This window comes from Curcuma longa, chromosome 13 (assembly GCF_044706935.1).
Source record: "Curcuma longa cultivar G26 ecotype Majalengka, Jawa Barat chromosome 13, ITB_CL_G26_1.1, whole genome shotgun sequence".
NCBI lineage: Eukaryota > Viridiplantae > Streptophyta > Magnoliopsida > Zingiberales > Zingiberaceae > Curcuma > Curcuma longa.
The window spans coordinates 6124905-6140218 of record NC_133873.1 but is presented as its reverse complement, the minus strand read 5'-3'; the positions used below and the strand labels follow the sequence as shown (position 1 = coordinate 6140218).

At 35.8% G+C, this 15314-nt stretch overlaps 1 protein-coding gene across 2 annotated transcripts; it reads right to left on the bottom strand.

Moving 5' to 3' along the window:
• Positions 1-2959: 2959 nt before the first annotated feature.
• Positions 2960-13639, bottom strand: LOC141844377 (diacylglycerol kinase 2). Of its 2 annotated transcripts, none has more exons than XM_074732434.1 (8): positions 13439-13639; positions 7584-8792; positions 6369-6744; positions 6191-6267; positions 5067-5186; positions 4796-4960; positions 4471-4608; positions 2960-3600 (listed from the first exon to the last, which is right to left on the bottom strand). In XM_074732434.1, the coding sequence occupies exons 2-8, from the start codon at positions 8709-8711 to the stop codon at positions 3448-3450; spliced, it is 2157 nt and encodes a 718-aa protein (XP_074588535.1). In that variant the 5' UTR covers positions 8712-8792; positions 13439-13639; the 3' UTR covers positions 2960-3447. The 2 variants fall into 2 exon arrangements, with proteins under 2 accessions (XP_074588535.1, XP_074588534.1); XM_074732433.1 differs by having other exon boundaries at positions 7584-8779.
• Positions 13640-15314: the final 1675 nt, after the last annotated feature.

The window sequence follows — 15314 nt, the reverse complement described above, 5'->3', positions numbered from 1 at the left end:
TATAATTTGTATGATTTATCAAATTTCCATCAAATATCTACTAGATATCATCAATATATCAATATGCATTAGTCTATGCTTAGGATATGCATTAGTGCTGGAGGTAATTATTATTAAAATTATTTAAAAATAATAATAACACTTTAAAAATAGAATAGAATATATATTACTTAAAAATGTTATACTTCAAAATGTCTATGGGCCCACTTCTTAGCACAAACTTGTATCTAGTGTCGGGCTTGACACAAGTCTACCGAAGTCTCAAGATCGAGCTGAGACCGCGACTATAACCCAAGGCATGTTGTCACTTAGTCGAAGAATTCAACTAAACTACTAGGTTGTCTACCACTACCTAGAAGCGCATAAAGGGAAAGAGAGGCTAAGCAAGGAGAAGAGTGGAGACCGTTGGAACAATGAGAAACGACTAAAGGGGATGAATAGTCGATCGCTTGCATAAGTACTTGTGTCTATAATCCATTAGTACATGGGTGAAAATATAAAGAAAAACAAATACAAAATGCAAAAGGCAATATGATATGCATGGTTTGATAACCTCTAGTTCCTATTTTACGATCTATGATTCGTCTGTGGATTACTCCTAAAATGCACTCTATCTTTTCTCCTTCTTAGATACCCTCCAACAATGAAAAACCTCTATACAACCTTGAACTAATACAACAAAATACAAAAGATAAGTAAAAACCAAATATAATATAAAGAAGAGATTACAACAATGAAACTTTGCATTGGTTTGTTTTCTTTCATTTTTTTAAATAATTGGGTATACAATTCTTACGAGTTGACTGATTTCTAGATGGATAGTTTGGTCCTACATTCCATCCACCAAGTAAATTCAAAAAGTATAGTGACTCTTAATGTGACGATCTAGTATCACTAGTAGTTCAATCATTCGTAAGTATACTTTGCATAGGAATTAAACCATGATTGCTTGGAAATGGACTTGCCTCTTACCACCATATCGAACTTTAAGAGCATTTGATTTCTTTAACTTTGAATTTGGTCAGGATGGCTCAAGAAAAAACACGTAATGCAACAGCAATCCTCAAGAATTGATTGCAAAAATCTCCAAGTAAAACCCTCTTTACAGAGCTCTTGTTGGCTGTTGGAATCCACAGTCAGATATCCAGTTTGATTCCCAATTAAGACGTATTTGTAGAAATTTTCTTTCAAATGGAGAGCGCAATTAAAAGATGATAGGTGTCTGGGCTGACCACTGCGTGCACTTTTCGATTTATCCTAGTAGTCGATGGAAAACTTCCGTAGAATTAAATCGATCACTTGTCAATGAAACTAACTAAGATTTATTATTTTTCAAAAACTGCTTGAGTCGATTGACTCTTCATCCAGTTGATTGGTTTTTGGATTCCTACGGTAATATCAGTTTATTAATAACTTATCCTAGTTGTGCGCCACGCTCACGTGCACCGCCACCAGCCCCAGGCCGGCGATCAAGCTGTTCGAGGGCCCGTACACCATGTACTGAGCCCCCTCCTCCTGGAATCGCCGGCAGGCGGGAAGAGCTCGTCGGTGCCGAGTTGGCGTTGTATCCTAGAGGGAGGGAGCTTGTGCGGCCCCACCGCCAGCTTCAGCTCCCCGACCAGCTCGTCCGCCCACCCGTCGAGATCCTCCCACGCGTCGCCTTGCCGCCGGCCGAGCTCGCCGAGGACCACCTCGAGGAGGCCGCTGGCGGCGGAGAGCCGCTTCTGGTGCTGCGCGAGCTCCGCGCGGCTGTCGTAGAGCTCGCCATGACCTCGCGAATCAAGTCCCGCTGCCGGTCGATGTCCAGCCCGATGATCGGGTACCGACCCTTACCGCCTAAGCCGGCGAAGACAAATATGGAGAACAGGTTGATTGACAGCACCAGGATCAAGATCTTGAGCTTGGATCGGTCGGAAAGGGATCGATTGTAGAATTATTTGTATATCTTTTATTCTTACTATGATATTCTTACCCAAGAAGGAAGTGTGTAAACCTAATTCTAACATGATCAATATTTATGGATAGGGAGGATGCTGAATTTGTAAGAATTATTTAAAATATTCTACCAAATTTTTTATTCCTATTTTAATGAAGAAAAAAAATTACTCTAAGTTGATATTCCTCTAGTTATTAATTTTATAAATATTCCTCTAAGTTGATATTTGTAATTTGCCCATAATCATAATTCAAAAACAATTACGTTTTTTCTCTTCCATAAGCTTTCACACTCCAAAATCAATCATGTTCTTTAAATGAGGGTTATTAACTACTAATTATCCTTGTCTGATATAAAAAGTCTTAGTCCAAACACAAAACTCCCATCAATATAAAATCACAAGAAAAAATCTAATATATATAATTTTATTCTACATTGCAAATGACTATTCCTATGATTCAAACTAAAACTTAGTATTCAATTAAAACCGAATCAAACCGAATTAATCAAAAATCAAATAAATCAATATAATTTTTTTCGAACCAACTGAATCGACCGAATTTTCTAATAAAAATCAAACAAATCAAATCGATATTTTATCGGTTAATTCAGTTTTCAACCGAATTAACCAAATTTTTTAAATATTATAAAAAATTTACTAATTAATTAGAAATTTATAAATTTATTTATTTAAAATTTATAAATTATTTTCCTAATTCGATTTATTCGATTTAACCCAATAAAAAATTTTAAAATCAAAATCGAACCGAATTAACCAATTTTTTTTTAAAAATAACTGAAATTTCGAAATAATCGAATTGAATTTTTTAAAATTCGATCGATTTATTCAGTTTAACTGAATTTTTGCTCACCCCTAATTTAAACTCATGACCACCGAACAATCATTCTCTCTATTAATAAAATACTTAGCAATAGAAAACTTCTTGTTCTTTCAACTATAATCACTAAGCAACAATAATGGTAATTAAAAAAAAGTTCATTCATTCAACACCGTGTGTTTTGCTTTTCCTCAGACTTCTTATAACTTCAACATAGAAATTACACATTTTTTCACAACCATAAATCTATAGAGAGTGATATAGATATAAATACAGCAAACAACCACAAATCACAAGATATACATGGATACAAAAATCGAAGTTTGGGTTTTTTTTTTTTTTTTTGTATCTCTGCATCCGAGTACTTTTGTCCATGTTACAAAATTTGACACGATAGTAAGGCTCTCACTTAAATCAAGCCAGCCCAGATGAACACTAGAAGGCAAAGACTACATCACCCTTTTCACCCACTTAATATTTTATCTACACTAATTGAACAGATAACAGAAGAGCCCCTAGAGAAGTAACACTAGGTTCTCTGATTGTAAGGGGATAGAGTGACTATATATAATTCAAGCAATAGCACTATCTTAATGTCAGAAGATTACCTTCTTTCAGTCTGCTGTATGATAAAGTTCAAGCAGATATGAGGATGGATTGGTTGGCGATGGCTTAGGATGATAGACGCAGCGCCATTTGTTGGAGAAGCAATCGCTTCTGTGCAGCATTGATAAGGCCACTGCATTCTGCATTTACAAGGACTTCTGTCATGATGGCAGCGGCATGCCCAGTAGGCTCCTCAGATGCCCTCCTCAACATGAAAACCTGTAACAACAATTCAATTTTGGGTCCTTGAGAGAGAGAGAGAGAGAGAGAAACTAGGCTATCCTACAGGTCAACTACAAATGTTGACAAGTTTATGGGAAACACTAAGGCTAAGTTTACTTGAGGGGAAAGACAGGAGAGGAAGGGCAAAAAGAGAGAAACAGTTGTGTAACATTCAGTATGATGCCCACTCCTTCCAGCACACTCCATTACCCTCCTTGGAGAGGGTCAATTTGTTCGCAAGAATGTAGGGGGTCACTGCCACTTTGGCAGTCTCGGATGAGCCAGTTGATTAAGTGGTTTTCGGCATCAGAGGACATGGGCTCCTGTAGTCAAGCACCCATCTAGGCTTCTAATCTTTCTTCGATCACATTTTTTGGCCTGTTATTCACCAGGAAAAATGTTTGCTTCCCCTTAAATATACTACTCTCCATTGCTTTTGAGTCCCTTTCCCATGTTAGTTATGGTCTCACAAGCTAGAGCTATACTTAGCCTTGCAACAATTATAAAGGAGAAAATAAAAAATGAGACAAACTCTCTCCGTTCCATGCGAGTAAGCCCCTTGAGAGGTAGCTGGACGAAGTGACAGAGATGAAATAAGTTATATAAAAGAGGACTATTGTTTTCTTCCAATTAGACGGATGAATGGATAGATGATTTCATAATAGGCAAAGGATAAATTAAACAATATTCGCTTGGCTATTCAATCATCCATCCATATTCATCTGCTCGGTCATTCATCCATCCAACTAAAGAGACGCTTAAGTTTGTGCAAAATAAAAACTATCATGTTCATCAAATATCAGCATGGCACAAATAAGACATAATTTAATTGTAGATATTAAAGACATGATAAGAGAAAAAAAATACCTGCCCATGATGCACTATTTCAAGACAACCAGGTTTTTGAATCCAGGGTTCTCCATCGATCTGAACAGGAAATGGACTGTCAATGTGTAATTTTATTACCTTTCCTTGGGCCAGCCTATGGGCTTGTGAAAGCCCTACCTATTCACCAGAGAGCATGTGTCAAAATGGTATCCTAGTCCATGGCAAAAATGTACCAAACAAAGATACTGAAGATTTATTATCAGATATTTGTGTAAAAGAAACAAGAACTAGAAATTTTTTTGCTATATCACGTCTTCATTCAGTTTTATCAAGTTTGCTAAGAGAAAGGATTATAAGTTGAAACCTGGAGTTTCCCAAGGTGCCATGTTCCGGATATGCATACTACTTCAAGTGTTTTATCATGCATTGACTGCATGTCATAATCATCCTCGTGTTCATAGTCATTTTGCCAAAGGTCTACCCCTCCCATATAGCTACTAATATTTAAGACAAGCACACCTTCTGCATTCTGATCAACGTGAAAAATATGTATAAAAATAAGATAGATACCAAAACAAAATTATATGGATGAAAACAAAATTATATGGATGACAAGCAACAGAGGGTAATCTCACCTCAGGTATTTCAATCGCATGACCGTCAACTTCCAGTCTGATGCTCCATGGTAAATCAGCACATGCTCTATCCATGATATCCTTGGCACCCTCTTTAGCATATCGCAATTTATTAACGAACTGTAAGTTGCCAATCAGAGGAAATAGTAAGTAATTAATGTGCATGGTTAAAATAGTTTGTACCAAAAAAAAAGACATTTTCAATTATGCTTGCCAAAAACTTGCAGGTCATATGTAGATATGCTATTCAGAAATAGATAGGTCAAATTAACTTAAACTGCTGTTGAGGGTAAACGAAGACCACAAAAATTCTACAAACATGAAAAATAAGATCGAAATAATCATGATACTTAGAATTATGTGGAGCTCATAGGGGCATAAGATCCTTGTAGGGTTTGTTTTTCTGTTGCTGTTCTAGTTGTATTTGAATATCCTCTTTAACATCCTAGAAGTTTCTAAAAAATGTTCATGAGTATATATTACAAGGTGGATGAAGAAGATCATGGTTTTCATGACCTACTGCACCCTGGATTCCTTGTAGAAGACCTTTCATCTTTCATAGTGACACATCCCGTACAAAGTTCATCCAGTATAAGTGGCGTAAGGTCTGTGTTTTGAGATGAAAAAGAAAACAATTCCAGCAAATAAAATAACAATAATAATAATGATAATAAAAACCAAGACATCCAACTTATACGTGCAATATCATCCATTATGATGTTAGCAAACAAAGTAATATTGATTTGTAATTTTTGGCATGTCTATATTTCGCCAAAAGGTTACTGTTACTGAAAGTAGCATCCACTGTACATAAAAATGTTAACATGTTCCAGGTCAAAATAAACAAAGGATTAGTTAGTGCGAGAATTATTAAATTAATGAGAAAGAGGACACCATGTTGTGACTTAAGGCATACTATGCAGTTGCAGTAGTACTAGATTGCTACGATTTTGAAGCTGTCTTCTGTCAAACCATAAAATTTTGATTTTTCAGATATGACACAGAGGCAAATTCACTAAAGCCTGGTAAAAGAACTAATACGCAAAAGTACCGCATATCTTGTATATCAACTAACAGCAGAAAGATAGCAGCTAAAGTGGAAAAAAAACAAAAGAAGCCATTACCTGACTGTAAAACTTGTCGGGTCTTTCCTCCCGATTCATATGAAAGTCATAAGCTACTTTTGCATCACATCCAATGCCTATTAGAAAAGAATGGTAAGGGGGAAATTTTTTAACTAAAATTGTATCTATAGTATATTCAAGTATAGACAAAGGTGGCAAACTGTATAAGCAAGCATACCTAGATAGTTTGTCATAAATTTCATTTGCTTTAAATTTTCACCTTGCTCCATATCATGTTCTTTAATCGTCACATGCCAGCGGTCTAGCATTGTAACTACTGCACTGTCGATGTCTTGAAGAAGGGATCCTAGACCACCTTGCCCTTCAACAGAAGATAAACCTCCTCCCCAGTGTAATACTCGGGACAAGTCATTCCCTGTGCCAAGGGGAAGTATTGCAACAGGAGGAGGAGAGTCAAAGTTTTCTTTTTCAATGGCATCAAGAACCCAGGCTACAGTACCATCTCCACCACAGACAAGAACTCTAAAATATTGGACGTTATGAAACAACTTCAATCCAACTTCTGGTCCCTGTGTAGAACTTAATTCAAATACCTGAAATGATTAAACATAACAATCAGCAGAATTAATAGGACTAATAATTTGTGAACATAACATCAAGTAGCAGATCATACAACCATGTCAAAGATCTTCACATATATTTTTTGAACACTCTTGTTAAATTGTAACCTTAATAGTCCACTTCACTAATCCACTGTATGAATTAGTCTCTCTCTCCCTGCACTCAAAGGGCATGCAAACACATTCTTGCATTGCTCACCATCTCTCTATCTCTCTTTCTCTAATGTGCTTTCTCATGCAGACTCCTCAAATGAAGGTCAAGATAAATTTCTATACTTTGATATTATATTGCCAAAGCAATGTACCAATCTCTCTTCTTATGAACTGTCCTGACCTTGCACTTTAAGAACCACTTAAACCCGTTGTGCTTTTGCATACAGATTCACCAAGTGAAGATCAAGATATGTTATGATACATTGATATAATATTGCCATAGCAAATTACCAGCCTTTCTGATTAAGAACTAACCTAACTTACAATTAGGGATCACTTACATATCATTATGCTTTCTCAGTGAGACTCCTCAAGTGAAGATCAAGATTTATTTAGATACTGTGATATTATATTGCCAAAGAAAACTATGAAACTTTCTGGTTACATTTTGTTTTGGACCATTTAAATATCATCGACCCTCACAATAATTTGTGTGCCTAGGTGAAATCTACCTGAACAAAATATGAATAGAAGACTTATTCAGAGAATGCAAGTTGATAAAAAAAAAACATTGTCAAAATGTGCACTAATATGTTAGAAACAGAGATCATAATACTTGTGAAAGATGTTATCCAAAGAGGAGCATAAAGAACATTTACCTGTACAGGGTTCAGTAACATGTTCAATCTCCTCCTTACAGAGGTGCCATTCTGACCTCCACTCTTGGCATTGATAAAAACAAGTAGAGGTCTGGAATCTTGCGGCATATCCGCCAGCTTGTACTTTTCTTTACCATCGCAGGCAATAGCATCCTTGTTTTTTGTGTTGAGGTCCTTTTTGGCAATTCTAAGACTTGACAATGAATTTTCCAGATTATTTTTTTCGTGATATTTTCTCCATCCAGCAAGCCAGCAACACAATGATTCAAATATAGAATTTTCCTCAGCCACACTCAGCAGTCTAGTATTAGGGTTTCCAATAAGAGAAGACTGGTTATTCCCATTTTTACTTCGGTTTCTTCGCCTTCTCATGCGTCCTCTCATTGATGAAGAAATGAACTCCTCCTTAATAGAACTGAACATATCACTTTTTGATTGTCTTACACCTACTTCTTTGACAGAAAGAGGAGAAAGAATAAGCCTTCTAAGAGGACCCAAATCACAATCATTACCAGTCTCCTTTATTAGTTTGGGATGACAATCTACATGTATAAGACGCCGACACCACAAGCAGCGCCATATAGGAGATGCACCAAGAAAAGGTATACCACATAGTTCATCACAGTAATAACAGAAAGAAGACATCTCGGTATTTTGATCTAGATCCACCCATCTCTCTGACCAATGATGGAGCAAGTGAGATGCACCAGCCTGTGCCACACATTTGCAGTCTTTTGCAGCATATTGGGAGCATCGAAAATGAGCTGCAACACCACAAACAGAGCAACGATGAATGGGACCATTGTGCATCCCGTTGGAACCAACTGCCTGCGGAGACACAAGTGAAAGTAAACAGACACAGCATGTGGAAGGTTGATCACTATGTGAAAAGTCCTCTGCCCATATGTGGGAAGAAGTTGGACATTTTAGTGTTTCCCATGCCTTCTTTTTTTCCCTAGCCGCAGCTTTAACCCAATTAAGGGATACTTGCCTCTGCAATTTCAGGAAAGCATAAACAGCAGCTAAAAGCCCAAAGGATCCAGCAGTAAGCCAAGCAAAAACCCCAAATCCAGGAACCTTAAAGTCAGTAGTAGCCAGTCTTAAAAGTAAAGAGCTAAAATCCATCATTAGTAGCCTCAGGCTTCCTTTGATTAATGTAGCTTGTTATAGCAGAACAAATGATTCCCAAAGCAAACCTGAAAAAAAAATCTAAATCACCATTTAGTAATTTCATTTAAGGATGCAAAATGAGGTTATTGTCCACATCATTAAACTAACTAAAGGACTAGAGGCATGTAATATATGAAAATCCATTTATCATTAGTATATCTAGAAATCAAAACAAACATTAGGCACAAATGAGACTGATAACAACTTCAAATTATAAGTGCTTCTCAAAGCACAGAAATTATAAAGCTAGAAATGGAATTTCAATTTGTTTGCTAGATTAACTCAACCTAGATCCTCCGTGTTAGTGTTAGTGATAGTATCCTAGAAAGAAACAGGATTGTAAAAGATAATCACACTCTGCAATGTAATTGCATCTCATTATTAATCAATTTTGCTAAGTTTGAGCAATTAGTAGATTGTAATAAAAGAACCCAACCACATCTTTGCTTTAGTGATAGATCAAGTGAGATGTGAAACAATAATAGAGTACCGATTTTGTTCTTGGTCATAGTGATCTTGAGAACATAGATATCATCTTCATGGTACAAACGATGCATGCTATATCACACCTATAAATATCATCATGTCTAAACAAGTATATGGATGGGTATATTTATAACAAGCCATTAGACGTGATTTGCCGTAAGTATCCATTTGATATGTTACCTAGTGTCTATGGGATGCAGTAGTTGAATGCAATTGGTGCTTAGACTTTAGATTACTATTCATCCTGTAAGAAGACCAATATATTTTGATGTTTGTTGTTTGGCCCCTTGAAAGGGTTACATGCATGCTTGTTGTTAGGGATGTTATAAATCTTACAGAGATGAGGGCGTGACCAATATAGGACTTATCATTCCTACTCAATGCTGGTAACCATGTGGATCAATCCTATGTACAATGGAATTCAATTGAGAACACTTCTTGAGTTAATATTCCTTCAGGTAGGACATAATGTATAAAATAAATATTTGGATGTGTCCTACGATGTAAATACTAGGAAAAGTTGCAAGGGCATGTTGTGAAATAAGATGATAAAAGGACTATATTGCTTAGTAACATTGTTGGAAAAACGGTCACTTACTTTTAGACTAGTGTGTAGGCGTGATGTCTTGCTAGAGGTTAACTAGTCTTGTATGCCTAAAGTAATGAAAACAGTTTTAGTGGGGTCAAAGTGTTTGATCACTTATGTACATTCATTGTCACAATGCATATAGTTTGAGGACGAGTAGTAGATAACTAAATGTAAATTATCTCATCAATTAATGAAATTAATTATTAACTAAGTTGATTAATTGGGATAAATTATGACTTAATTTATCTGATTAAATAAAGAGAGATTAATTACAAAATTAATGGTTAATTTGCACAATGTAAATTTGAGAGATCAAATTATAAATTAATTGAGTTAATTAATTTTAATATGAATTTTATTTCAGTTCAGATTAGGTTTATAAATATTGTAAAAATTAATTTAGAATAAAATATATTTTTTAATAATTTTACAAAGGATATAAAATATTGAAATGGTTTCAAAAAACCTTCTTGCAATTTTTTAAAATTAAATTGAAAGAGAATTAATTAGATAAGATCCTAATTAATATCTCTTAATTAGAAGGTCTGATTAATGAATTAGTTGAGAAGTTTTCTTAATTAATTAGATCTAATGACTAGTATTAAATCCTAAGGGATATAAATAAGATGCCTGTGATGAGATCTATGTACAACATTATATACAACTTAAGTAGTTTTATTGTAATAACGAAAACAAAATCTAACCACCCTGGATTGGCTATTTCACTCTCTCCCTTGGCTATTGGGATTATCACTGCCACCATCAAAACCATCTAGGAGCCATTGCCACTTTGAGCTCTGGCGCCAACCATTTGCTCATTCCTAGCTGCGACTGATGCTGACACTTCCACCCTACACTTGGAAGATTGTGTTGCATGGGTAAAATTAAGAATGTGTTGCTCCACAGGTCTCCACAAAATAAGACAAAATTGTTTCATCACTTCTTTCCTTTCATTGTTTGGGTTTGATCTATATTTACAATACCAAGCATTAGAAATAAAAATTAGCAAAATTAGTTGCTTCAGTGCATTGCCTTCTGCTATAATGATTCCAACAATGATATTAGAGTATGATTTGGAGATCAAAAAGCACACACCCATTGAAACCATTGAAGGAAAAATTGATTTGGACCTTGAATAACTGTCAAATTAATTGAAAAACATGCACAAAGAGGAAGAACACGCGACAAGAGGGAGGGGCTAGTTACCTGGGGCAGTCAACACGTGTTCGATTAGTGTTTGGTGCTTACTAACCTCATGGTCGTTGGCTGAAGGTATGGTCATCGATAGACACTAAAAGGCACAGAGCACCGCCACAGGCCAAGGGCACCACTACACCCCTTAGCGTGAAGCGATGACTGTGGCTCACATGTCAATCATAGTTGAGGGCACCACTACACCCCTTAGCATGAAGCGACGATTGTGGCTCACATGTCAATCATAGTGGACATGACCGCTACACATGTAGTCACTCATTTGTCTCAATGAGAACAATTGCTATAGATGCAGTTGCACGTCTATCACAACGTGCATGGCCATCGTAGATACAATCCGGATGGCCGCCACCACACTACGGTCACGTTTCAAATGGCTGCCATAGCACGTCATAACCAATAACCATTGTAAGTGTGGTCAGACACTGTCTACACAATAGTTGTCGCAAGCGCAGCTGCATTGCACCTTGTGCAAGTGAGCAAGGGTTGATTGTACCTCTGGTATGCCCTAAGTTGATTCCAATTAAGATTAGTAGCCCTGTCAACATCCCTTGCTAATGTCAAGAGCTCATCTATTAACACCAACAACCCTGGGACTATGTTTTCTAAGTTATTTTAAATGCAAAGTATGCAAGTGACTTTTATTGTTATCTGCTATGAGATTTATCATACACATCTTTTTAAACCCCACTTTGCACTTATTTGCTCACTCCTCACTTTTCTTAACTTCCAGATTCATAAACTTAAGATGATCTTAAGGTTTGAATAATATTTCAGGATAACCATACTCAAAGACACCCGATGACCATATTGGAAACGGTTCTATTAGTGTCCATTTATTTTTTTCCCAATTGGATGGATTGTTCCTTTTATGCATTTTACTTTTTGAGTATTTTTTATTTGTTAACATAAGTCCACTTATGTCAATCAACATGGATCTAGTTATGTTAGTCATCATGAATCAAACATTGTGTCAATATATTTTTATATTATTTAATAAAACTTTCAACATTTGTTATTGTTAAAGCCTTGTGCATCTTCTTAGTGGAACAATTTTGTGGTTATGATGCATAGACAGATGTTGTCATGAGCAAAGAGGCTATCTCCTTTCAAGTTGTGACATATAGCATAATTCTCCTCACTCAAGCCTAATAAGAGATTGGTGTGGTAACATTCACTGTTTTATCTGTGTAGATAGTTCAAATAAATTATATGCAAAATATGTGGTAAACAAATCCAGTTATTGCAAAACCTTTACCTGTATACTGCATACTAAATAATTCAGCTTATAATTTTTCTAAACCTGTTTTATACCAAACAATTAAACTATATTTGATCTTATACCTGTAAGAATATGTTACAGAGTACTAGTAGTTCAAAAAACTGTGGGAGTAGAGTTTAATTGATAACTTAACATTCTTGTGCATAATGGGTTGAGCTCCCCAATGAGCTCATTGGGGTGAAAGGGTAGAGCACTTCCATCATGGTCGCAGGGTTGTTGCTCTCAACTAAAATCAATCTCTACCAGATCCTTAAGTAGATCTATGACATCCCAAATCCATCTCAACATGCCTTCATAGACCAACCAAACCATGGGTTATGCTAAGAATATACAAGGACTCTTTGCAAACTAGCCTGCCAACGGATCTAGTCCTCTCCAATACTGCCTTAGTTATTCATGTGATCAAATATTTACATTGTCCAACATGCAAGAGATCCAAGTGGGTATAAATATCCCAAACTTCTTACACTATAAAAGGTTCATAAACCATCTCTCATGTTAAAGTAATGTGATGTATGTCTGTGGCAACACATCTCTTTGTGTGCAGTATAGTCAATTTTTTTATACCGTGTAAATTTGGGTGTTCCTTGACTAACTTTTTTCTTTCTAGCTTTCAGTTTTTTCTTCTAGACATTTTTGTCTTTCTGCATCTCAATGTCCATTTTGCTGGGATACTAAGCTAAGTAATTGAAAATTTTGTAGATGATTGGTAGAATAGAATCCTTATACCCTTCCTCGTGATTTAGAAAAACAGATCTAAGCTATCCGAGCTCCTGGCAGGAGCTTAGGATCATGTTAAGCACTTCCTTCCGTCCCAAAAAGCTATCTGCTAAAAATGTCCCACAAGATACAAGCCAAATCACTGAATCTACCCAGAGAAGCATTAATCAACAACGAATCTAGAGCAAAACTAATTGAATTCAAAAATATACATCGAACCCCCCTTGAGCCATTCAACAACCAGAGATTTAGCCGACAGAATGGAGAGATCGGGCGAGACCTAAATTTTCAAACTCAAATCGAGCAACAAAGGGGAGATAAATACGAAGGGATCTATAAATTGCGCGTGGTTAGGGCCAGAAACTTGAAACCGAGAGGAAAAAATCGCATGCCTACCTCTGAAATCGAAAACGAAATCCCTGATCTGTCCTCCCCTTGGATCGAATCGTCCTTGGAGGCGAAGAAAGAGGAGGAAGGGGAAGGAAAAGGAGAGGTGCCGAGGGATTCCGCAACGTGAGGAAAGCGTAGCAGGAGGGATTCGAAGCCGTCGACCACTTTACATCGATGTCTCCGATCTACGAAACGTGTATATATACATCGCGTCTCCGTGACCGGACTTCTATACGCAAGTCTAATCGAATCGAAGGAAGGGGACCATCTTTTTGAAATTTTTGTCCGCATAATTGATATTATGCAGATTTTTTTTCCTAAAAAAACAAATAAACAACATTGATTTTAACAAGTTGAATCAAACGTAGAAAAGGCGTCAATGATTTTTTTTAATTAAAATGGAACTTTTATTTTATTTTTAATTTTTTTACTGATTAATTTTTGAAATGTCTCAAATTTTGATTTGATTTAATTTGATTTGATTTTTAACATCATCCATTCGTATGATATATTTATGGCCTATTTACTTTGAGGCGCAGATAAAAAAAAAAGAATGGATTCTATGAAAGTCACATATTCTAAATTTGTCAACGGATTGATTTTGTCCTATTTATTTAAATTTAAGATTTGACTGCGAGAATGATAAACTTAGGTAGTTGTAATTGTGAATTTTGATTTCTTCTTAGTAAAAAATGAAATCTACCACCTTATCGATCCCACATGAGTTGCAATTGATCACGATGGAAAAGGATATTGTCTCGATTTCATCAAGATTCGATCCTTGCCTACTTTAACAATTATACTTCCGTCGTAACCAATTTAACTATGTCCCATCGTAAATTTTGATTCCTATATCACTATAAAATTGTCTATCATGAACTCGTGGCGTCTAAGGATGGTAATTTCTTTTAAATTATATAGAAAAATTTGATATCGAATTCAAATGAATGAGGATAGAGAGGATTTTTTTAATCCGATTAAATAATTAAGTAATAGGAATAGGAAGAGTTTTAAATTCCAATATGAAAGTAAATATAATAAAACTCTAAATTATATATATAATCAAATTAAGAGTTTTAAATCAAAATTGAATTGAATTATTTGAAAAATTTTTTTTAATTTATTTTTATATAATCAAATTAAATTTTAAACTTTTAAATTGAATTGAATTATTCAAAAATGAATCAATTTTTTAATAAGTAAATTAAAATGAATTAAAATTAAATGAAAATTTTACTCAATCATAATAGAAAAGTTGCCAACTCACGATAACATGGAGAGTCTAACTCACAACAACTATGAAGAGACCGCAAGCTATTCTGGTGTCCTACAAGTTGTTGTGCTTGATTGGGTAGTCAAGAAAATAAATATAATAAATGGCAACAATAAAATGGAAGGATGAAGAAGACCCTCATATGGAGGAGTTTAGTTCCACATTGGTAGTTGAGGGGCAACTTGGTTGGTTTATATTGTATCACAAGCATTGATGTTGTGAACAAAGACGGAGAGAAACTCTCTTTCGCGCGTGGATGAGTTGCAAATATAGAGAATAAAGTAATAGTGAACCTGCGCATGAATGTTCCGGTCAAATTAGACTCATGGTCATCCCATTTTGCATCTTGTTCCATTTTTGTAACGGATGAGTTAATGACTTGGTGAAGTTGCCAACTCACGATAACTCGGCTCGGCAGTTTGGCGGTTCGAACTCACAACAACGTTCTGCCATTCGAAGACTCTGCTCCCACAAGCTAGAGTTCTGCGGTGTCTGCTACAAGTTGGCTCAGTTCGCTTAATTGGCAGTTACCACTCACAACTCTCTCCGGCAAAGCATATAGTGGAACATTTATTCCTTCCTTTCCTTCCATGAGGATTTGTTTTCACC